Source organism: Elephas maximus, chromosome 6 (assembly GCF_024166365.1).
Source record: "Elephas maximus indicus isolate mEleMax1 chromosome 6, mEleMax1 primary haplotype, whole genome shotgun sequence".
Taxonomy (NCBI): Eukaryota; Metazoa; Chordata; class Mammalia; order Proboscidea; family Elephantidae; genus Elephas; species Elephas maximus.
This window is the reverse complement of record NC_064824.1, coordinates 99,587,873-99,612,649: the sequence shown is the minus strand read 5'-3', so window position 1 is coordinate 99,612,649 and position 24,777 is coordinate 99,587,873. Positions and strand designations below refer to the sequence as shown.

The 24,777-nt window shown below is 40.1% G+C and overlaps 2 protein-coding genes across 13 annotated transcripts in view; one reads left to right on the top strand and one right to left on the bottom strand.

Annotated features, from left to right (window-relative positions):
- The window catches only part of ORC2 (origin recognition complex subunit 2), a 47,110-nt gene extending 40,731 nt beyond the window's left edge, over positions 1 to 6,379 (top strand). For 5 of the 6 annotated variants that reach the window (XM_049887790.1, XM_049887787.1, XM_049887786.1 and 2 more), the window contains 3 exons: positions 132 to 193; positions 839 to 957; positions 5,636 to 6,379. In XM_049887790.1, the coding sequence (XP_049743747.1) occupies positions 132 to 193; positions 839 to 957; positions 5,636 to 5,722 (268 nt within the window). In that variant the 3' untranslated portion in view covers positions 5,723 to 6,379. The other variant, XM_049887791.1, reaches the window with a different exon arrangement.
- The window catches only part of NIF3L1 (NGG1 interacting factor 3 like 1), a 54,051-nt gene that overhangs the window by 23,109 nt on the left and 6,165 nt on the right, over positions 1 to 24,777 (bottom strand). For 4 of the 7 annotated variants that reach the window (XM_049887795.1, XM_049887793.1, XM_049887792.1 and 1 more), the window contains 4 exons: positions 19,103 to 19,229; positions 17,765 to 17,903; positions 16,046 to 16,129; positions 6,481 to 11,969 (listed from right to left, as the gene is read on the bottom strand). In XM_049887795.1, the coding sequence (XP_049743752.1) occupies positions 11,785 to 11,969; positions 16,046 to 16,129; positions 17,765 to 17,903; positions 19,103 to 19,229 (535 nt within the window). In that variant the 3' untranslated portion in view covers positions 6,481 to 11,784. Of the gene's footprint in view, positions 1 to 6,480; positions 11,970 to 16,045; positions 16,130 to 17,764; positions 17,904 to 19,102; positions 19,230 to 24,777 lie in introns of those variants that run through there. The other 3 variants (XR_007517921.1, XR_007517920.1, XR_007517922.1) reach the window with 3 other exon arrangements.

Below are 24,777 nucleotides of genomic sequence, written 5' to 3'. Positions count from 1 at the left end.
TAGGTGAGATATAATGCTCCTTGAAGAAAGGAATATAATATAGATATTACCTGTGTGTATTTTACAACTGGCTGTTATCTTTTAATGTTAACATTCTGGATTTGAATTCCTGTTTTTTTTTTTTTCCTTAGGGGGATTTTCAGGCTACTAATAAAGTATCAGCTGGATAACCAGGATAACCCTTCTTACATTGGTATCCAATATTTACGATATTAAATTGTGTGACTTTTGCTTCACTCCATAAATTCCTTTTTCTGGAAAGTAATGATAGCACTGCAGTTTTTCACAGCAGTGAATAAGTGGTTTACAATTGTAATTTCACTGCTGAACAGGCTGTTTGCTAATGTGAACTAAAAAACAAACCCAGCTTACTTTTTAAATTTCATATGCTAATTATGGATGTGTATCTACCAATCACATATTTTTCATATGCTGGGCATCTTAGGAGATTTTCTTCCCTTTGGGTAAAAATAATGTTTGAATTTAACCAAACATTTTAATAATTGTTCAGCTCTAATGACTTACTAGTTCTGTCTTGAAAAGTCAACTTTATCCATGCTGTTTAAAACTGCCCACAGTGTTAGTTATACTTGGTCACAGTTGACTACTTTGAACCAATTGGTTCTCTTTAAAAAACAAGCCACAGTGTATAACACCCAAGTGTTCTCTAGTCTTGCTTTTCCTAGAGATACGTACTTTTTTTAATCAACAACACTTATTGACTGCTTTGACATACTATGCTAACAGCAATTTTTCTGTGTTCTTTGATATGGTTTCCATGTATGGGGTCATGTCTTAAATGCTGACTTATGGTCAGATCTCTCTTTGAACTCTCTAGGACTTTCTTTTCAAGACTTCTACCAGCAATGTCGGGAGGCATTCCTCGTCAACAGTGATCTGACACTTCGGGCCCAGTTAACTGAATTTAGGGACCACAAGCTTATAAGAACAAAGAAGGTGAGACTCTGATATTGTGGCATTATATGCCAGGAATAGTGTTATCTCATTTATTTAAAGATAAGTATGCCTTTGACTCAGACCTGAGTATGAAACAGAGATTCCATAATGGGGCACAAGGATCCACTTAGGCAGTGTACCATTTGAGTTCTTTAGAAAGTGATGTGGTAGAAGTACTCTGCTTCAAAGGGAGCAGATAACACCTTATGAGTTCTAGTCAAGAGTAATAGGCCATTAGAGATATACTATGAGTCAGTGAATTCTATTCTCTCCTTCCTCTCTTCTCTCCACTCGTTAATTTGGTCTATATTTATTGAGCACTAACTGTATACATCAGATATTGCACTAAGTATTAAGATACAATAGTAAGCAGAAACCTAACTCCTTTTCTTATGTAGCTTATATTCTGTGGGGGAGACAGACATTAGTCAAATAATCACACACGTAAAATACATTGTGTTAAGTTCTGTAATCAGAAGGTACATTAAGAGCATGTAATAGGTGGATTTGACTTAATTACGGATATCAGAAGAGACCGCTGAGCTGAGATCTAAAAGGAAGAGTAGGCGGTAACTAGTCAAAGAGGTAAGGTAAGAATATTCCAGGCAAGGAACAGCATGCAGAGATCCCGGGGCAGAGAGGAGCATGGTACCTTCAGGAAACAAAAAGAAGGCCAAATGGCACAGGATGCAGCTCAAGAGGTAATGATTTAAGGGGTAGACCATCCAGGTCTTTCAGGCCAAAGTCTTTTAATCTTTATTCTAAAAGTAATGGAAAATCATTAAAAGATTGCTCTGGGAGGCGGGGCCGAGATGGTGGAATAGATGCTTCCGGCGAGCCCTCTTACAATGAAGACCCAAAAAAAGAAGTAAAATAAGTATACTTATGACAAGCTAGGAGCCCTGAACATCAAAGGCAAAGGTAGAAAACAAACTGAGCAGCAGGGGGAGGAAGAGATGGTTCAGAAGCTGAGAGGAGTTACCAGACCTGAATTGCTGGGAGCCCTCAGGCAGCATTCCCAGGAACGGCTGCAGTGGGCTGATACTAGTGTTCAGCCGCAGTTTCCTCAGGGAGAAGCAAACAGCCACACAGCCTACTTGCACCTCTGGAACCAGAGAATGGTGCTCTTGGCAAAAGCCAAGTACTTGCATGTATTTTACCGTGTCCCCCCCCCCCAAGCCAGCTTCAGCGGCTGTTGATTTCCCTGGGCCTGGGATAGGCCCTGTTGAGCGCCTAGAGCCATCCTCCCAGCCTTAGAAAAGGAATAAATTTGCAACTGGGGAAAAAGATAATTTGCGAGCTCCACTAACCGGGGGAGCTCAGGACAGAAGCGGCTCCTGTCCAGGCATAAACAGTCCATGGACTTTGAGTACCATTCCCCACTGCATGGACCTGTGTGGCCCTATTTCAGGAGAATAGGCCCTTGTTGGTAGACTACAACTGTTTTAGCTGTGTGGTGGAGAGGTGGGTGTTTGATGTTTGACACCGTTTTGCCTATTGAACAGGGTCCTCACTTACCCACATCAGGGACCTAAGGCCTCACCTACCCACTCAGGTCACCCAAACACCCATGACAGAGGTCCAAAGATAACTGGTACCTCCCAGTCCTTACAACCAAAAACATCCATCTGCAGAACCCACCCACCTGTACACTCTAGGGAAAAGGGACACACTTCCCTTGGAGACACTTGGGGGACGATTCTCAGCCCCCTGCCTTGTTCACAGCGTGACCCCCTGCTGCAACCAAATACCAGTACCTATACCAATCACCCTTGCCCCTCTAAAACTGTAGGACAGAGCCTGTACTACACACTTGATGATCAGCTGCCTGGATACCTGAGGTGAATTCAGACAAGAAAAGTGAATGGACTTCTAGACTGATATACCTGATAACAGCTCTAGCCATCTGGGGACAGGATGTCAGAGTTCCAAAGGTGAAAATAATCAAGCTAGCTCACTCAGGCAATCCATTTGGGCATATCAAAACAAAACAAAGCAAGAACCTATGGTATACTAAGCAGACATAAAATAAACTAATACAATAACTTATAGATGGCTTAGAGACAACAGTCAATATCAAGTCACATAAAGAAACATCATGATCACCTCAACAAGCTCTCAAAACAAACAAACAAGGGATCTTCTAGATGAAAGTGCCTTCCTGGAATTACCGGATGCAGAATACAAAAGATTAATATAAAGGACCCTTCAAGACATCAGGAAGGAAATCAGGCAGAACAAGCCAAGGAACACACAGGGAAAGAAATTGAAGAAATTAAAAAGGTCATTCAGGAACATAATGAAAAATTTAATAAGCTGGAAAAATCCATAGACAGCAATCAGAAATTCAGAAGATTAAAATCACAGAATTAGATAACTCAATAGAAAGAGGAGCAGAATTGAGCAAGTAGAAGGCAGAATTTGTGAACTTCAAGATAAAGCACTTGGCACCAATATATTTGAAGAAAAATCAGATAAAAGAATTAAAAAAAATGAAGACACCTTAAGAATCATGTGGACTCTATCAAGAGAAATAACCTACGAGTGATTGGAGTACCAGAACAGGGAGGGATAACAGAAAATACAGAGAGAATTGTTGAAGATTTGTTGGCAGAAAACTTCCCCGATATCGTGAAAGATGAGAAGATATCTATCCAAGATGCTCATCAAACTCCACATAAGGTAGATTATAAAAGAAAGTGACCAAAATATATTATAATCAAACTTGCCAAAACCAAAAATAAAGAGAATTTTAAGAGCAGCTATAAAAAAAAAAAAAATTTTTTTTTTTTTTTTTAGGGATAAACGAAAAGTCACCTACAAAGGAGAGTCAGTTAAGAATAAGCTCGGGCTACTCGGCAGAAACCATGCAGGCAAGAAGGCAATGGAATGACTTATATAAAGTATTGAAGGAAAAAAAATGCCTGCCAAGAATCATATATCCAGCAAAACTGTCTCTCAAATGTGAAGGTGAAATTAGGACATTTCCAGATAAACAGAAGTTTAGGGTATTTGTAAAAACCAAACCAAAACTACAAGAAATACTAAAGGAAGTTCTTTGGTTAGAAAATCAGTAATGTCAGGTATCAACCCAAGACTAGAACACTGGACAGAGCAATCAGATGTCAACCCAGACAGGGAAATCATAAAAATAAATCAAAATAAAAGATTGCTCTGACTGTGATTTAGAGTATATTGGGGCAGAATGGGATCAGGATGCACAGAGACCACCTAGGAAGGCATTATTGCAGTAGTCTGGGTGAGATGATGGTTGCTTGGACTAGAGTGAAGAGAGAAAAATGGTTGGATTCAAGATACAGTTAGGAGGCAAAACTGACAAGACTTGAGGTTAGATATAGGAGCCAAGAGAAAGGAAAGTGTCAAGAGTGATTTGTAGTTTCGGGCTTGCATAACCAGAGGGATGGGAGGATCCCTGGATGAGAAATTAGAGAGAAATTAGAAGAGCAACATTTGGGAGAGGGAGAACAGGTCATGAATTCAGTTTTGGGCTTACTTGTTTGAGTTTCCTTCAGGATTTCCAAGGAGAGATGTCAACTAGGCAGTTGGAAACAGGGATGAGAACCCATAGGAAAAATCTGGGCTGGAGACACAAGATCATGATTTGTTTGTATTTAGGTTGTAACTGAAACTAGGCATGGGTGAGACTACCTAGAGAGAAGGTATAAGGAGTGAGATTAGAGGACTAGGGACTAAGCCTCTAAGAAGTCTGACATTTAACAGGAAGAAAACCAGGATATGATGGTACAGAAGCCAAGAGAGAAACATGTTTTTAGGAAAGGGAATGGTCAGCCATGTCAGATGTTGCTGAGAGGTCAAAAAGATGAGGGCTGAAAATATTCATTAGGTTTAGGGATATGGAATCCCTTAATGTTCTGAGGAAAAACTTTTGGTGATGTGATAATAGGGGCAAAACCAGGTTGGTTGAATGAGAAGTGAGGAAATGGAGACAGCCATTATAGACAACTCTTTGAGGAAGTTTGGTGGGGGGGTTGAAGAGTTAAAGTAATAATTAGAGAGGAATAAAGGAGTCTAGTCAGAGATTTAAAATGGGAGACATTTGAACATATTTAAAAGGCAATAGGAAGAACCCATTTGAAAGGGAGAAAAAAAGAACAGATAAATCAATAGTGTAAGGTTTTGGAGATGGCAGGAGGGTGAAGAAATACCTAAAGCACATTGAAGACAATAATACCCAGTATGAGTTGGAATCGACTTGATGGCGACAGGTTTTTTTTGTTTTTTGCAGGGGGGGATCCACCCTCTAGTTAGTCTAAAGTGTTAGTTTTATTTTCAGGAAACCCTGGTGGTGTAGTGGTTAAGTGCTACAGGTGCTAACCAAGAGGCTGGCAGTTCGAATCCACCAGGCGCTCCTTGGAAACTATCGGGCAGTTCTACTCTGTCCTATAGGGTTGCTATGAGTTGGAATCGACTTTACACCATTGGGTTTTTTTTTTTTTTAGTTTTCTACTATTAAGTGGATCAACATAAACTCACTGTACATGCCTCTATGGCCTTTTGCCTTATTTTTAATACTTCTATATTACATCAAATACTACATTAAAGAAATCAAGTCCATTTTTTGTTTAGTCTTCAATAGAAATGTTCAAATCTCTCTCTTCTGGATGACTAACATCTATGGTGTTCTTTTATCTTATAGGGAACTGATGGAGTGGAGTATTTATTAATTCCTGTTGACAATGGAACATTGACTGATTTCCTGGAAAAGGAAGAAGAGGAGTCTTGAAGGCTACCCTTTACTCTTGAACCTTCTGTGGAAGGGTTGTTGTACTCCAGCTGCCACTCCTTTAGTCAAAGGTGTTGTGTTTACATCCAGCATTATTTTTCCAGTGCACAAGATTAAATTTGGGGGGGAGGGGAATTTCATCAGTTAGAACTTTTGACTAGCCTGTCTGGTGTACCATCTTTAGTACTGTGCAGCTGTCCTCAAGTTGGGGAAATGTGCCTTTCATTCATTACCTCTCTGGAGACTTCTTGTTGGAATGAACAGTGTGCTCAGGGACTATTTGGAACTGGATGTTTTTGAATTCTTTTATACTAGAAATGATATTACTCCTAATTTTTTGAGGGCCTTTTGACACTCTCGAGCTGACTGACTGCAAGCTTGCTTGCTGCCGAGTGTGGAAATAAGAAGGCACGGGCATCATCTGTTCTATTTGCTGTTCCGTGTGTCTGACTGATGAGTACAGTGGAGAAGACAGATCATCTCTTACTGCTTCTGAAATGACTAACAAAAGATGTGGACTGGGAAGAAGCAGGCAATCCAGCTCTCTCCTTTTGGACTAGGCTGCATACTGTGGTGGGGAGGGGACAGGAGGGGAGCAGTGACACCATTCAGTTGGGAGAGTGGGAAAAACATAAGGAGTTTATGGGGTATGTACCCAACCTAGGAAGCACATGAACAATAGATCAAGACACTCAGAACAGTTAAAGTCTGTGCAGTCACCTTCAGGGTACAAGTGAGATGCCAGGCTAGAAAAACAAAATCCTTAATTTAGTAATTGTTTCCAAGACAAGAGAAAGTAAAACATTTCAGTATTCTTGTATATTGACATAGTTTTCTTTTCTTGAATAACATGCAGGTGAGTAGCATATTGATGGCTGGCTTTAAAGATTTCACTATCAAGTAGATCTAAAAATATCACTGCTAAGGTATTTCAGTTTTTTCTTAAAGTGATAATTTCAAGCCTTCTAGAGATTTATATGAGCCTATTTTCTTAGGAAAGAAAAAAGGGTAACCTTGGCCACTGTTGCCAGCTTAGAGTCTACATACTCCCTGAAATATTTCATACCTGGAAATGAAATTGTTAAAATATCACTATAATAAAGTATGTACTGCAACGGCATTTCTCACTCATTTCTTAACTTGTAAACCCCTTTCATGGAACTATTTCCCAAAACACTTGGAATTTTTTTATCATTTCTTTATGGTGTGACAAGGTAACTTTATACTAAATCCATACATTAAAGGTTATAGCCTTAAGTATAACCACTAACCAGAACAATTTATACATGAACTTTTTTTTTTTTTTAATAGTACCAAAGGATATTCAATGAAAAGTGAGATTCCCTCCCATTCACCGATCCCAGTCTCCCTTAGGCAACCATTGATAACAGTGTCTCAAGTTGTCTTCCAGAGGGATTCTATGTATATGCAAAGATATTTGTCATACAGCTCTCCTTTTAATAACACAAGTGGAAGCGTATAATACTGGTTTGCACCTTGCTTGTTTTACTTGAAATGTTTAGTTTATAACTGCTACAGTATAAAAAATACAGAAAACCTTTAATGGCCTGAATCTGCAGTTTTTGCATTTGCTCCTAAATATCCAGTGATTTATTTTTATAATTTTTGTGTCCACTATTTGCAAGCAGTGTGTGTCAACAGTATTTATTAATAAATAAAAAGCCAATTTGGGTAGAAGTCTTTTTTTTTTTTTTTTACAGTATGGATTTTCCAACTAAAAATATCTGGAAGTGTTTTCTAAGAAATTTTAGAGTGTACCTTACAGGTCTGGTGGAAATCTTGGCAGAATTATAATATGCTCCTCATTAACTTGCTTTAAGTAACTTTCTTAAGCTCTGTCAGTTATGTTTTGACTGCTAAGTCTCTAATTTCTTGTGCCATGTTACCTGCTTCTGATAAGATTGAACATACCTTTGGAAACCATGAAAAATCTTCTGTTTTTAATAAAGTGATACACTTCCAAAAAGAGGGTGAGGGCAGTATGTAGACCAGACATTTACTTTTTACAAACTTGGTACAATGCCAGGCTAAGCAATACACCAGGAACTGGACTTTCTTAAAATTATGTTTGTTATTGAATATGTGAACATTTTAATTCATATGAAAATACTGGGTTTAGGGATGGTTAATAGATGTTGCTTTACTTTAAAAAAAAAAAAAATTCCTAATAGAATTTTTAGAAGTTTCCCTTTTTTTCTAGCTAATTTAAACATGGAACCAGTAGCATTACTCAGGGTGTATTTCCTGCTTCTAGGAGGTGGGATGATTCTTCCAGCTTAGTCCTGAACAGCCATCAGATGACAGTGAGTCATGGCAGTGCGCCTTATCACATAGTATGTGGCTCTTAAAAGCCAGGGATGAGTAAGTTATTATGTAAATGACTTTGTTCTTGGGAGTTTTTTATAATTATTTCTCCCTTAGAAAAATCTCCCACATTGTGATTTTTAAAATTGCTGTTAAACAATTTTAATTAACGTTGGGCACTTACTACATAGAAGGCTCTGTGTTAGACAGGAATTGAAGGACATGAAGGTGAAATACAAAAATTTCAATTTTTTTTTTGACATTTTAATAACATTAAATACATTGACTAGCATTAAAAACATTAAGGTACAGCATCTTTAATGTGCTGAACAAGATAAATTTGAAATGACTTACTCGTGCTACAGAAAACATAACTTTAAACACGTCAGTATAACATTAAGCTCATTATCAATTTATTAGAGTAATTTGGTATCTATCACCTTGGCCCTAGTCTTCCCAAGTATTTAGTTCATCATCTTTACTACACAAAGTGTGGTCCTCAAAACGGCATTATCAGGCATTTCTTAAGGTCCTGCCCCAGGTCTACTGATTCAGTCTGCATTTTAACTAAATCCTAGATGTCTACATGCACATTAAAATTTGAAACGCAAGGATACACAACTAAGCAATCAACACCCTAAAATAATGTTGCTGTTAAGTGCCATGGAATCGGTTCCAACTTAGAGTAATCCTATGCACAACAGAAAGAGACATTACCCGGTCCTGTGCCGTCCTCAACGGTCGTTGCTATATTTGAGCCCACTGTTGCAGCCACGATGTCAGTCCATCTCATTGAGGGTCTTCCTCTTTTCTGCTGACCCTCTACTTTACCAAGGCTAATGTCCTTCTCCAGGGACTGGTCCCTCACCATCTTCGCTTCTAAGGAGCATACTGCCTGTAATACTTCCAAGACAGATTTATTGGTTCTTCTGGCAGTCCATGGTATATTCAATATTCTTTGCCAACACCATAGTTCAAAGGCATCAATTCTTCCATTTTCTTATTCATTGTTCAGCTTTCACAGGCATTATGAGGTAACTGAATATACCATGGCTTGGGTCAGGCGCATCTTACTCCTCACAGTGACATCTTTGCTTTTTAATAACAACTACGTTTTAGATTAAAGGAGCCCTAATTGCACTGTGGTTAAGCACTTGGCTGCTAACCGAAAAGTCTGCAGTTTAAATCCACCAGCCGCTCTGCGGGAGAAAGATGTGGAAGTCTGCTTCCATAACGATTACAGCTGTGGAAAACCTATAGGGTTGTTCTGCCCTGTTCCATAGGGTTGCTATAAGTCAGAATTGACTCATTTTTTGTTCTTGTTTTTGGTACATTTCAGACAAAGGTAGTGTCTTAGACTGGGTTCTCTAGAAAAGCAAAACCAGTAAAGCGTATAAATTTAATATATAGAGAGATTTACATCAAGGAAAATGGCTCACGTGATTGTAGATGCTGGAATGTTCCAAGTCTGTGGATCAGCATAGAGGCTTATCTCGATTCATGTAGCTGCAGGGGCTGGTGAACCCAAGATTGGCAGGGCTCCCGTTCACAGGCTGTGAAGATTGACAATCCCGAGATCGGCAGATAAGCTGATAGCTCAAGTCCCAAGTACCGGAGGTCAGATGAACAGGAGGCAGCCGCAGGATCCAGAGCAAGCAAAAAGCCAGAACATATGCTTATATTTGGATGCAGGCCACACCTCCAAGGAAAGTCACCTTCAACTGACTGGCTACTCACAGCAGATTACATCACCGGAGTGATCACATAAAAACACTGAGAATCATGGCCCAGTCAAGTTGACATACAATCTTAACCATCACAGGTAGCAATTCTAAAAACCTGACAAGATATAATCTGATGCTTTGTTTTACAAAAGTATAAAGGATATTTTGGGATTATTTTTATTTAGAAATACAAGCACGCTAAGAAAGAAAAGTTTTATAAAAATGTCATCCTTTTTTAAACCTATTTGGCAGTATGTTTGAGCATAAATTCTTTGATCCATTAATTTCTGTCCAAAGAAATTAATCCATAACCTTCAAACCCATGAGATACTCACTGCCATCATGAATCACTATCAGATGAAATTACATCATACCATATTCTCTAATGAGAAAAAAGATTGAGGACCCCTAGCCCCAGGCTATTTTCTTCAGCATCAACTCCGACCATGCTTTCCTTTCCTGACAGGGATTTCCATTCTGACAATACTGAGTAATTTCTTCGGCTTTTTCCATGCGTTATGCTGTTTCTCTCCTCTGCATTTTTTCAACCTGTCCTTCTGGACTGAATTCTATCGCCTTTTCCCAGAAAACCTTCCCTATCTACCTTATGTATATCCCTAGCACATTTATTTTACTCAAGACTGTGTATGGTTATTATCCAAATTTCTGTTCTATCCTCCCCACATTTCTTTGGGCCTGGGCCTAGAACATAGTAAGCAAATGATGAATGACTGAACCAGACAGTGTTAGACAGTCTGTCCATTGTCTCATTCTCTCCACTTGGACACTTTTGACTATCCTGCCCCTTGAAGCTTTCTCATTCTTGGATTCTGACACTTTGCTGATTATCCTCCAACTTCCTAATTGAGAGAATTTCATAATGCTGAGGACTTGTCGGGACTGGAAGGACAGCCTGAGGTCCTCTCTGCTTGTTTCCCCTGGCGTGCAACCACTGCCTCACAAGCTGGGGAAGAGGTATCGGGGCCACACTGTTCTGTGCCCAAGATAGAGCCTTCTTTCCATGAGTGGGGGCTGGGCAGAAGGGAGCCTCTACCTCTTGACCACACTTGTCCAGAGGCAGCTTCAGCAATAGGCAGTTGGGAGGATAACAAGCACCGAAGTCCTGCTCCTCCCAGGAAGAAGCCCTCTAGCTAGATGCGGCAGGGAGAGGGAGCCCTACATTCTCACTACAGCAGGTGGGAGAGGAGAGGAGTCTCCCCACTGAGCAGGAAGGGAGAGGTCTTGGTTCAGATACCACACTCTTCCCTTTCTTACTGAATTTTCATAGTTTTTTCTTCAATAGATGTTTGTTCATTTGCTGTTCACCCTTAGGACCATTTCCAAAGGCTTTACATGTTTGGGTTTTTTTTTTTTTTTTATAATTTTAACCAGTTTCACTGGGGAGTGGGTCAACAAAGCACCTCATACTGTCATGCCAAAGTTGATCTTGCTGTGTGTGCATATATGTGTAATGTATATACATAATTTAAATACCAATAAAGCTCATCCTGATTCTGAAATTTGGGGAGATTTGTGATATAGCAATAAAAATAGGAACACATAAATAGACCTTACCACCCCAAAGAGGCTACTATCTAGCAATAAATGTTTGGATCTCAATTGTTAGGGTATATTTTTAAACTAACCCAAGGTAGAGATAGCTAAATTTATTTTTATTTTTAAACTAACCCAAGGTAGAGATAGCTAGATTGACATATCCTACCTGTAATTAAGTAAGGAGAGTATCACTTGAGCTATTTTCTAAGAATGTTAAACAGATTTTAGGCACTCTTTCCTAGAGTTTACTGTGCGTATTTGTTCTTTAATGTAATAGTTACATTATAGGTTTCACCTTATGAGCTACAGAACATTTGGTGAATGAGATTAACACGCCAGAAAAAAAAAAAAGCAGACTCTAAGACACTCTGGAAAGATAACCAACTCCACTGGGTCATGCTACACAGTTTCGGGAGTAAGTCTGTAGCTCGTGTGAACCTGTTGTCCCTGTATGCATTATACCACATGTAGAGGGTCCTTGTCTGTCTCTGACAGGATAATATTAATCTTATTCTCCAAGTGAACACCCAGCATATCTCGAAGGTCAGAAAGAAAGCCTCGTTCAGTGTTGCTGTGCTCACAAAGGATGACATTTATTCCTTGGGAAGCAGCGTCCAGAACATCATGATGGGACATCTCACCTGCCAACAAAGGAAAGACCAAATACTTACACATGAGATACAGAGTCTATGGAATGCTGAACCATAACAGAAATACCAAATTTGCATTCTGCATGAAGCAAACGTAGTATAGCAGAACTAGTTTACATACAAATCTAGAAAGCTGTATATAATTTCTCTTACATGTTCCTCAATTGAAAGACAGATAGCATGTGAGTGCAAGCAAGCACACCCTACTAAGAATCCCAGCTTTTCTCTTAGGCAGACCTGAGACAAGTATTCACAGAAACTGGCATGTCCTGCAGTATCTAATACTGCAAGAGCCAAACCTGTAACAGCACAGTGTTCAAGGTGTTTTTACAATAAAAATAAATGACCATTGCTAAGTAAAACAGGGCATTCAGAAAGTTCCTTTTTTATGTAAATAATATATATAACAAATTACTCCAAAGAAATATCCTAATCAGATTTCCCAGAAGAGTCCTTTTAGCTTTGTGAACACCAATACTGTCAGCTTCAACTCTAGTGTAATTCATAAGGATGAAATGAGCTTAAGGTACTTCTAGATTAGAAACAGGAATTATTTTCCTTCGACTTAGTTCCTAGAAATTTTGAAGTTATTGAAAGAGGACCTCATCTTTTGGGAAAAGATTTTGGAAAAACTCAGATGTTTTGAATTTTTAAAAACACCATTTGTGAATTTGATGACTTCCAAATTTAAGAGCAAGAATGTACTTGTACAATTCATAAAAAGCATAATTTTAAAATATATTTAGACATGAAAGCATAAAAAACTTAAGATAAAGGTTCTTAGGAAAAAAGTAGGTTTTTTCCCCAGAAACTTTCAATCACCTGCACTCTCCCCCCCAGTATATATCATTCCACTATAGGAAATAATTTTTATTTAAGCACCTTTTAAAACATTTTAGTCTGTAATAGCAAAGGTATAGTAAAAGGAGGAAAGACATTAGGGTGGCCTGGTTAGAAGCCATGCTTCAGGAAGGACAAATCTAGATGCCTGGGCTATTGTATTAGATGGACTGGCTGGAGAAGGTATTAAAGTGGGGAATCTGTGAAGGCATTGCAGTAATACCTGAAGGCAAAGGAAAAAGCTCAGGAGGACAGCTGAGGGAGAGGAAAAGCAAATGGGAGAGCGCAAGACACGCGGAAGAGAATTAGTACATTTGCAAGGTACAAGCACCCCATCTACTGGTCTTTATAGGGTATGACATTTAGTGACCCACCAAAATCAAACCAAACCAAACCAAACCAAACCCATTGCCTTGGAGTCAATTCTGACTCAAAGCGACTCTATAGGACAGAGTAGAACTGCCCCGTAGGGTTTCTAAGGAGCTGCTGGTGGATCTGAACTGCCAACCTTCTGATTAGCAGCCAAAATACCACTCTTAACCACTACACCACCAGGGTCTCTGGCACATAGGATGGGTGATGAACTTCATTAAAAAAAAAAAATGGAGGCCCATATTTGGTAAATGCAATGTATGATCCTGGTTGTATAACCTATAGTTGATGAGTCGATTTTAACTCATAGCAGCCCTACAGGACAGAGTACAACTGCCCCGTAGGGTTTCCAAGGCTATAAATCTTTACGGAAGCAGACTGCCAAACATCTTTCTCATGCGAAGCGGACAGTGAGTTCGAACCACAGACCTTTTGGTTAGCAGCCAAGTGTTTAACCACTGTGCCAGCAGGGCTCCTCCCTGGATTGTGTATGGGTCAGAAAAAGAAATGCTATAAAAATGTAAATGTGAGCTACATGTTAATCTTGTAACAATGGTAAGTTTCCTGCATTTGGTAATTGTTCCAGGACATCTAAGAGAATGTTCTTGTTCCTACGAGGTAAATGCTGAAGTATTTAGGGGTGATGGAGCCCTGGTGGCACAGTGGTTAAGCACTGGGCTGCTAACTGAAAGGTCAGTGGTTCAAACCCATCAGCCACTCAAATCCACCAGCTGCTCCACAGGAGAAAGATATGGCAGTCCGCTTCTGTAAAGATTACAGCCTTGGAAACCCTATGGGGCAGTTTTACTCTGTCCTATAGAGTTGCTATGAGTTGGAATTGACATGATGGCAACGGGTTTGGTTTCAGGTTTATTTAGGGGTGAAGGGTCATCATGTCTGCAATTTACTCCAAAATGGTTTGGAACAAATTTATATAAATACACACACATGCACAAGATGTCCATAAGAAAGAACATGTACAGATGTGGCAAAATATAACCATTAGTAACCGAGGGGAAGGGCGTACAGGAGCTCACTGTACTATTATTTGCAACTTTTGTATAAGGCTGAAATTTCTTCAAAATAAAATGTTAAAATTAATTTTAAAATAATCACATATGATGGTCTAAGATTCAGTGAAATTCCCCATATACTCGAAGTTTCCATCTGGTGCTGGTTTGAAGGCTTGTAAAAATCTTTCAAAAACAGAAAACAGGTCACAGCCATGTACATTTTCAATTTATTGCTTGAGAGGCTTCCCCCATATTTCTGGATGTTACAATGCTTTCAAGGCAGCAGCCTTTCTAAGATGGTCTGGTGGATGACAGTATGCATGTGGGAGGAGGAGAGGCATAGAAGAGCCAAGGGAGTGGCCAAAGAGGTGAAAACCCTAGAACTTGGTCCTAGAAGGACAGTTAACCCTTTAACTCTCTCCTAACACCAAGGAGGAACAGAGGTGGAAACAGCATCAGGTGTACAAAGTGTGGACCCTTTCAAATGCCTCCAAATGCTTTGGAGGAATAAAAGGCCATGTTTGGCCATATCCCTGAGTAGTAACTAGGTCAAGTAATTCTTTCAATAAAAATTCAACCAGTACCTATTAGGTCTTATCCTTGAGGACAGAGTATAAAGCTTAGGGAGCCAAGCAAACAAATAATTACTGTCCAATGGAAATGCATGCTGGAGGTTAAGGACAGTGATAGGGATCCAAAACGAAGGCATGACCACTAGGGGCTGGATGGGGACAAAACCAACCAAACCCACTGTCGTCAAGTCGATTCTGACTCATAGAGACCCTGTAGGACAGCAGAACTGCCCCACAGGGTTTCCAAGGCTGTAAATCTTTAGGGAAGCAGATTGCCACATCTTTCTCCCACAGAGTGGGTGGTAGGTTCGAACCTCCGACCTTTGTTTGGTTAGCAGCCAAGCACTTTAACCCGAGCCACCAAGGCTCCTTTAGGATGGGAACTGTGTCAGAAAAAGCTTCTCAGAGGAGGTGAACTTTGAGACAATCACTAGAAGTACAAAGAAAGGGGCAAGGAAAAGGCATTCTAGACTGCATGAAAGAAGATGAAACGTTCAGGCTTCATCAGGACAGATGAAGGAAATCACTGAAGGTTTTTTTAGTCAGGATACGCCATTAAGTTTGTACAGCTGGAAGTGAATTTTAGGGGAGTGTGTTGATGATAACCAAGATTAGACGTTTGATGCAGTACTTCAAATGCCTGGATAGAAGGTAAGGGAAAGGTTCTAGAAAGATTTGGAAACTAGAAGTGATAAGAATTGATGACTGACTGAAACAGGGCTGAGTAAGAAAGAGGAATCCATTTCTAACTGACATGAAATCCGAGAGAAGTCAGGTTTAGGAAGAAGGTGGCTGTGTGCCATTGAGTTGATTCTAACTCACAGCAACGATATAAGACAGAGCAGAATTGCCCCATAGGGTTACCTAAGCTATAATCTTTACAGGAGCAGATCACCAGGTCTTTTCTCCTACAGAGCAACTGGTGAGGGTTTGAACCACTGACCTTTCAGTTAGCAGCCAAGGGCTTAATCATTATACCACCAGGGCTCCTTAGGAAGAAGGCAGGTTAAATAAATGGTGAACATCAGTTTTAGAGACAATCTAATAATAAATTGTTAAATGATTTCATCCTTCCACAAAGAATACTGTATGTCCCCCAATTCCAGTACAGTTGCTTTTTAGTTCAGGTTCAATAAACATTTATTATTATATACCATCTATGTGCCTGATGCTGTCCTAAGTTCTGCTATTTTTGAATTTGTAAAAAATAAACCAAGGTGGGAAAAGGGTCTAGAAAAAAGGGGTAGCAGAGATACAAAGGCTGTCCTACCTGTGAGATAAAGGTCGGCCTCTGCACCCTGCAGAACACTGCTCCCAGAACCAGCACACAGGGCCACAACTCTGACTTGGGACTCTTCAAGGTAAAGGGAAAAAGAGACCAACATGTTACAATTTCCCTTCATTTTAATATTATAATTTGTACCGAGAATCCTGAATGAAATGCAGATTTCACTCCTGGTCTCATTTTACCAGTATATAAATTTTGCTAACTTTTAGGAATCTTAGGTATTGCATAACTATCCCAAGGCAGGGATAGTTGTTATCCCTCTGGACATGGCTGCACAAACCCACGCAGGACAACCACTGAATGGTACTAATGCCCCAGCTCTAGGATTCATGGCAGTGCTGCTAGGCAAAGTAACTTAACCTGGGTCTCCAGACAACAGTGAGAGATAGGCAGGTACTCTATTCTCAGATGAGGAATCTGAGGAATGAAAAGGGCTCTTTAGAAAGAGAAATGCTTGAAATTGATTTGTCACGTATTTCTTAATCTAGTATTTATCTTCAAAGAGCATCCTTTGAAAAGTGAAATAACAAACATTCAAGCCCAAATCCAACAAGTACGTAGCACTTAGGTTTCTAGAGTGGACACTTTATTACTGCTTTCTAGTTTGGCAGCATGGTATGTCAAAAAAAGGCTCTGGAGTTAGATCATAAGTCAGATCCCACCTCTGCCATCCATTTTCTTTGGAAACTAATTCCCATGAGTCATTTGATGTGACTGTGGACTTCCGGTGTAGCTGACTTCTCCGAACCCTCAATTTTTTTCTCTATAAAGTAAGAATACCACCTCTCACGTAGCTAACAACAGGTGACATTTACTGTACTTATGCGCACCAATCACTGTGCTAAGTGTGTCACATGCATTATACTACTACCCCTATGAGGTTTTAGTATTAATGCAATTTTACAGAGGAGGTGACTGAGACACAGAAGGGTTAAATAATGTGTCTAAAGTCATACAGCAAATAGGACAAATACGAAGACAGGTCATCTAACTTCAGAGCCCACATTCATAACTACTAGGCTCCACTGCCTTTGCAGTGGGCACTCATATACTTCAGACGCTCAGGACAGTGCAAGGCTCCCTGGAGGGGTCCAACAAGTGTTCTGTTCACTCTTTGTTCCCAGAAGTACTGGGAAAGGCCAGAGAAAAGAGAGTGGCTATGAGAGTCAAACTACAGTGGACCAGACCATTTACTAGTACTTCACTATACAATATTACCAGTATTGTCAAGTTCAAGATTTGTGTTGTAATTGTAGCAGTCATTATTTTCAGCTCTCTTCTTGGCACATGGTAGGACTGCACTTCACACCCTCCCTGGGTCCTGCTGGGTAATTCACTAATTCTGGATGATGAGTTGAACAGAAGTAATATGTATCACTTCTAGAGTTTTGAACTGATGGTTTAAGATCCTCCATAACTCCTTCTCCCTCTGCAACCGTGACCAATTTTTAATGAGCAGCCAGACTTCCCCTGCTGACGTGAGGTGAACATGCAGTGTGACTGAGAAGTTAGTCTTGTGGTTTAAGCCATGAAGATGTATACCACAGCATAACCCAGCCCAACCCAATCGATGAAAGTAACCAATTATCTCCCATGAGCAGCTAGCATGTTTTCTATCATTTACATGAATACAACTAAGAGTTTCACCTTTGCCCAGTGTTATCAGTGGATATGCTAGCAAAATAAAAGGCATATATTTACCTAGGGTCCTCCCTACCCCAAGACTAAGGCGAACATGAGATAGTTTTAGGTGTCTCTTGATTCGTTCAACCATGGTTGCCAAGGAGACAGATTCATCCAGTGTACATAGCCGTCCCATTCCAGTATGTAGAAGCAGAGGCTGCAGAGAAACTGAAGTTAGAAACACCGTTGTAGCTCAAACATGAAATGCTGATCAATAAAATACACATGCTAAAATTTGGGGATGCAAACCTGGCGAAAAATTTCTGACTTTTCAGAGCACAGAGCCTCCTGGGAAGGCAGGCATTTAAATAATCACAATCAAAGCGCTTTAATACAAAGTTAAGTACAATTGTTATGGGAGCACAAAGGAATGACAAAAGCTAAATGAGCTGGGGGACTGGAGGGTGGAGGGGAGCTGCCTGGAGGAACTGGCATCAAAGCTTTCACAAGCACTGGGGCATTGAACCAGAGAGGAAGCCACAAATGAATGAAGTGCAGTGTGGGAGGGTAGGGTGAGAACGTGGAAAACGTTCTAGACAGAACATGTACACAGGGGCCGGATATGTCCCAGAGCATACTTTGAGGGCCGGTCGAAAGGCCGACAGCATGGCTGGCGTGCAGAGCATGCGATGGGGAAGAAGAGCTAGAGACCTGGGCTGCGGCCAGATCACTAAGGGCTTTGTATGCTATGCCCAAAAGCCTGTAGGTAGCCAGTTATGAGACTACTGATATTCCAAGTGAAGGAAGGTGAAAGTTTCAACTAAAGTGGTGGCAGAGCTAATAGAGAAGATACACATTTTAATAGACTTTGGGACAGAATTAGCTTCAATTTACGGTGCAGGAGAAGCATTATGGAAACTTGAAAATTAAGGTAGATGATGATGCCACCAATGAAATAAAAAATAACAAGAAATTTAAAGGGGGAAGAAGGGAGGCTAAAAAATAAAGTCAGTTTTTTTTTAATATATTGGATTTGAGACACCTAGCTCCATATCTTGAAGTGGAAAATGTCCAGGAAGCTGTTGGAAATGTTGGCAACGGGTCTGTCTGTCTGTGCACATGAAGAAGCATTCGCAGCCAGAAAGTGAAGATCATCATATGTACAGCTGTCAAGTTAAAGGCGCAAATGCAAAGTCCAAACAGAGGGTCTAAGACAAGAAAAGGCCAAGTCTGCAACCCTGAAGAAACATCTACTCATGGAACATCTCCCTCCTTCAAGGTTTTCTAAGGCATATTATGGTCTCTTTCTGCCTCTTTAGGGGATAGTTAATGGCTTGTTGATCTAACAATTTACATGTGTATTTACTGAACAAAAATGTACAGTCATATAAAATCAAATATAAGAATTTTCATTACCTTCTCTAGTGACAGAATTTCAGTCTTCTGATAAAGTTGTCTGTTTTGGGAGAGAAAAGCCACCACCTGCAGCAGAGCCTTCTGAGTACAATTCAGACTGATCCGTGTTTGTTCTTCATCATCAGACCTAGGGGGAACATTCCGCCTTGGTTTATGACAAATACCAAAAAAAAGTATTCTAAATAATCCACAGTTAACAACCTGCTATAACAGGATATTAGATTTATATGAAGCTAGGGAGTAAGTCCCCCCACGTGTCTGTCAGTTTGTCGTACTGTGGGCGCTTGTGTGTTGCTGTGATGCCGGAAGCTATGCCACCAGTATTCAGATACCAGCAGGGTCACCCATGGAGGACAGGTTTCAGCTGAGCTTCCAGACTAAGACAGACTAGGAAGAAGGACCCGACAGTCTACTTCTGGAAAGCATTAGCCAGTGTAAACCTCATGAATAGCAGCGGAACATGGTCTGATATAGTGCTGGAAGATGAACCCCCTAGGTTGGAAGGCACTCAAAAGGTGACTGGGGAAGAAGAGCTGCCTCCTCAAAGTGGAGTCGACCTTAATGACGTGGATGGAGTAAAGCTTTCGGGACCTTCATTTGCTGATGTGGCATGACTCAAAATGAGAAGAAACGGCTGCAAACATCCATTAATAATCAGAACCTGGGATGTACAAAATATGAATCTAGGAAAATTGGAAATGGTCAAAAATGAACTGGAGCGCATAAACATTGATATCCTAGGCATTAGTGAGCTGAAAATGGACTAGTATTGGCCATTTTGAATCGAACAATAATATAGTCTACTATGCTGAGAATGATAACTCGAAGAGGATTGGTGTTGCATTCATCGTCAAAAAGAACGTTTCAAGATCTACACTGAAGTACAACGCTGTCAGTGATAGGATAATATCCATTTTTTTTTTACAAGGAAGACCAGTTAATATGACTATTATTCAAATTTACGCACCAACCACTAGGGCCAAAGATGAAGAAATAGAAGATTTTTATCAGCTGCTACAGTCTGAAATTGATCGAACATGCAATCAAGATGCATTGGTAATTACTGGTGAATGGAATACTAAAGTTGGAAATAAAGAAGAAGGATCAGTAGTTGGAAAACACGGCCTTGGTGACAGAAACAATGCCGGAGATCAAATGATAGAATTTCGCAAGACCAACGACTTCTTCATTGCAAGTATCTTCTTTCGCCAACATAAACGGCAACTATACACATGGACCTCGCCAGATGGAACACACAGAAATCAAATAGACTACACCTGTGGAAAGAGACGATGGAAAAGCTCATCATCAGTCAGAAGAAGGCCAGGGGCCGACTGTGGAACAGACCATCAATTGCTCATATGCAAGTCCAAGCTGAAACTGAGAAAATCAGAGCAAGTCCATGAGAGCCAAAATATGCCCTTAAGTATATCCCACCTGAATTTAGAGACCATCTGAAGAACAGATTTGACGCATTGAACGCTAGTAACCGCAGACCAGACGAGATGTGGAATGACATCAAGGACATCATCCATGAAGAAAGCAAGAGGTAACTGAAAAGACAGGACAGAAAGAAAAGACCAAGATGGATGTCAGAGGAGACTCTGAAACTTGCTCTTGAGCGTCGAGCACCTAGAGCAAAAGGAAGAACTGATGAAGTAAAAGAACTGAACAGAAGATTTCAAAGGGCCTCTCGAGAAGACAAAGTAAAGTATTACAATGACATGTGCAAAGAGCTGGAAATGGAAACCCAAAAGGGAAGAACACGCTTGGAGTTTCTCAAGCTGAAAGAATTGAAGAAAAAATTCAAGCCTCGAGTTGCAACAGTGAAGGATTCCATGGGGAAAACATTAAATGACACAGGAAGCATCAAAATAAGATGGAAGGAATACACAGAGTCATTATACCAAAAAGAATTAGTCGATATTCAACCATTTCAAGAGGTGGCATATGATCAGGAACCGCTGGTACTGAAGGAAGAAGTCCAAGCTGCTCTGAAGGCATTGGAGAAAAACAAGGCTCCAAGAATTGATGGAGTATCAGTTGAGATGTTTCAACAAACAGATGCAATGCTGGAGGTGTTCACTCGTCTATGCCAAGAAATATGGAAGACAGCTTCCTGGCCAACTGACTGGAAGAGATCCATATTTATGCCTATTCCCAACAGTGATCCAACCGAATGTGGAAATTATAGAACAATATCATTAATATCACATGCAAGCAAAATTTTGCTGAAGATCATTCAAAAACGGCTGCAGCAGTATATCGACAGGGAACTGCCAGAAATTCAGGCTGGTTTCAGAAGAATGTGGAACCAGGGATATCATTGCTCATGTCAGATGGATCCTGGCTGAAAGCAGAGAATACCAGAAGGATGTTTACCTGTGTTTTATTGACTATGCAAAGGCATTCGACTGTGTGGATCATAACAACTATGGATAACACTGCGAAGAATGGGAATTCCAGAACACTTAATTGTGCTCATGAGGAACCTGTACATAGATCAAGAGGCAGTTGTTCGGACAGAACAAGGGGATATTGATTGGTTTAAAGTCAAAAAAGGTGTGCGCCAGCATTGTATTCTTTCACCAGACCTATTTAATCTGTATGCTGAACAAATAATATGAGAAGCTGGACTATATGAAGGAGAACGGGGGCATCAGGACTAGAGGAAGACTCATTAACAACCTGTGTTATGCAGATGACACAACCTTGCTTGCTGAAAGTGAAGAGGACTTGAAGCACTTACTAATGAAGATCAAAGACCACAGCCTTCAGTATGGATTACACCTCAACATAAAACAAAAATCCTCACAACTGGACCAATGAGCAACATCATGATAAATGGAGAAAAGATTGAAGTTGTCAAGGATTTCGTTTTACTTGGATCCACAATCAACAGCCATGGAAGATGCAGTCAAGAAATCAAAAGTTGTACTGCATTGGGCAAATCTGCTGCAAAGGACCTCTTCAAAGTGTTGAAGAGCAAAGATGTCACCCTGAAGACTAAGGTGCGCCTGACCCAAGCCATGGTATTTTCAATCGCGTTATGAAAGCTGGACAACGAATAAGCAAGACTGAAGAAGAGGCGACGCCTTTGACTTGTGGTGTTTCGAAGAATATTGAACATACCATGGATTGCCAAAAGAACGAACAAATCTGTCTTGGAAGAAGTGCGGCCAGAATGCTCCTTAGAGGCAAGGATGGCGAAAGTGTGTCTTACATACTTTGGACATGTTGTCAGGAGGGACCAATTCCTGGAGAAGGACATCATGCTTGGCAGAGTACAGGGTCAGCAGAAAAGAGGAAGACCCTCAACAAGGTGGATTGACACAGTGGCTGCAACAATGAGCTCAAGCATAACAACGATTGTAGGGATGGCGCAGGACCAGGCAGTGTTTCGTTCTGTTGTGCATAGGGTCGCTATGAGTCGGAACTGACTCGACAGCACCTAACAACAACAACAACAACAAGGGAGTTAGCAAAACTCATTCAGTCACAAACCCATCTATTTTCTAGAATACTGGTTCTCGAACTTTAGGGTACATCAGAATCACCTGGAGGACTTACTGAAACACAGGTTGCTGGACCCAACCCCCAGAGTTTCTGATTCAGTAGGTTTGTGTGAGGCTCAAGAAGATTCTAACAAGTTCCCATGAGATGCTAATGTAGCTGATCCAGAGGCCTCATTTTAGAACCACTGTTCTAGAAGTGTTCTTCGTCCTGTGTATCAGAAACCTTGGTAGTTTCTTAAAATCACAGATGCTTCCTTCCACAGATGTAGTGAAACAGAACTGCTACCAATTAGTGATAGGGCAAACCAAACTTCTTTAAAGCCCTAGAGAAGTTAATTCTCAAACATTATTGAATACAAAAATCTCCTGGGCAGCTTTTTAAAATGAAGATTCTCAGGCAAACTCCATTCTAATTACATAGAACTAAAATGACGCCCAAAATATGCATTTCTAATAAGCACCCTGTCTTAGTCATCTAGTGCTGCTGTAAAAGAAACACCACGAGTGGGTGGCTTTAACAAAGAGAACTTCATTCTCTCTCAGTGTAGTAGGCTAGAAATCCAAATTCAGGTCATCAGTTCCAGGGGAAGGCTTTCTCTCTGTGTTGGCTCTGGAGGAAAGTCTTTGTCATCAGTCTTCCCCTGGACTAGGAGCTTCTCCACACAAGAACCCCAGGTCCAAAGGATGCACTCTGCTCCCGGTGCTTCTTTCTTGGTGGTATGAGGTACCCCACTCTCTGCTTGCTTCCCTTTCCTTTTATCTCTTGTAAGATTAAAAGTGGTGCAGGCCACATCCCGGGAAACCCCCTTTACATTTGATCAGGGATGTGACCTGAGCAAGGGTGTTACATCCCACCCTAATCCTCTTTAACCACACGCAGAAATTATGATTTATCACACACAGGAAAATCACAAAATACAGGACAACCACACAATACTGGAGATCATAGCCTAACTAAGTTGACACATATTTTGGGGTGATACAATTCAATCCAGGACATACCCCATTAACAATGACGTGGGGGTCCTCTGAGAAGCAATGACCCTCTCAAAAAAGATGGCATCAAGAATATTTTATATTTAACCATAAACTGTATATAAAATACCAGAATTCCAGAATTAAGTGACATCATAAAGATAACTTGGAAGAGTAGTTTTCAGCACTAGAATTATCTGTGGAACTTTGAGAGAAAAAAAAAAAAAAAACAATGCCTGGACTCCAACCTAATGGTAAGACTTGGGCAGTCCTCTGTAATGCGGAAAAACTGGAAACAAACTAAATGTTTACAAATTAAAAAAAAAGTCCTCCTGTAGGAAGAGGAATGTGTAAAGAATCTCCAGCATGCCCATAGTAAGAAACACTGCACAGCAGTTAAAAAAAAATGACATCAGTATACTTACACCGAGTGGTCTCTTAAGACACACTGCTGAATAAAAAAGGCAAATATAGCATACCATTTAATTAAGAAAGCAATGCACAAAACAAAACTACACATTTCCTCATGTCCCTATATGTGTATGGAAAAATACCAACTTCTCTGAAAACAAAACAGAAGACAACTTGAGATGAGGATACTGAGATTGTATAGAAGGGGCAAGGAGGACTTTTGTATTGTTTGAATTTTTTATGATGAATTTTTCATACAGTATTTGTTAATTTTTTTTTTAAATTTCACACAGTACTTCAGTATGTTAAAAACCTCAGAACTAAAATCTATCCAAAGTCCCATAAACAATTTTTCTTGAGATTCTTAAATTCCCCCAAATTATTCCAGGGCGTTTGCAGTAATTTTACTATAAGGAATCGACACTTAAAAAAATCACTTATCAAAGAGAGAACTTTTTGGTATAACTTGACATATGTTTCAATTATATTAAGAAGTCATTATATTTACCTTTGTTTTTAAAACAATTAAGTCCTAGCTTTGTATAGCTTGGCTTTTATGATGCTTCAATAAGTATTAGGTAAATTAGCCTAAAAGAAAATCTCTTATGAAGAGATTTTGGTATCTCTGCCCTAAATAACTAAACAATTGACCTTTAAAGTACCTGAGAATCACTGATTTGCTGTTGTTCTTGCTGTTAGGTGCCATCAAGTCGGTTCCAACTCATAGCAACCCTACGTACAACAGAAGGAAACACTGCCTGGTCCTGTGCCATC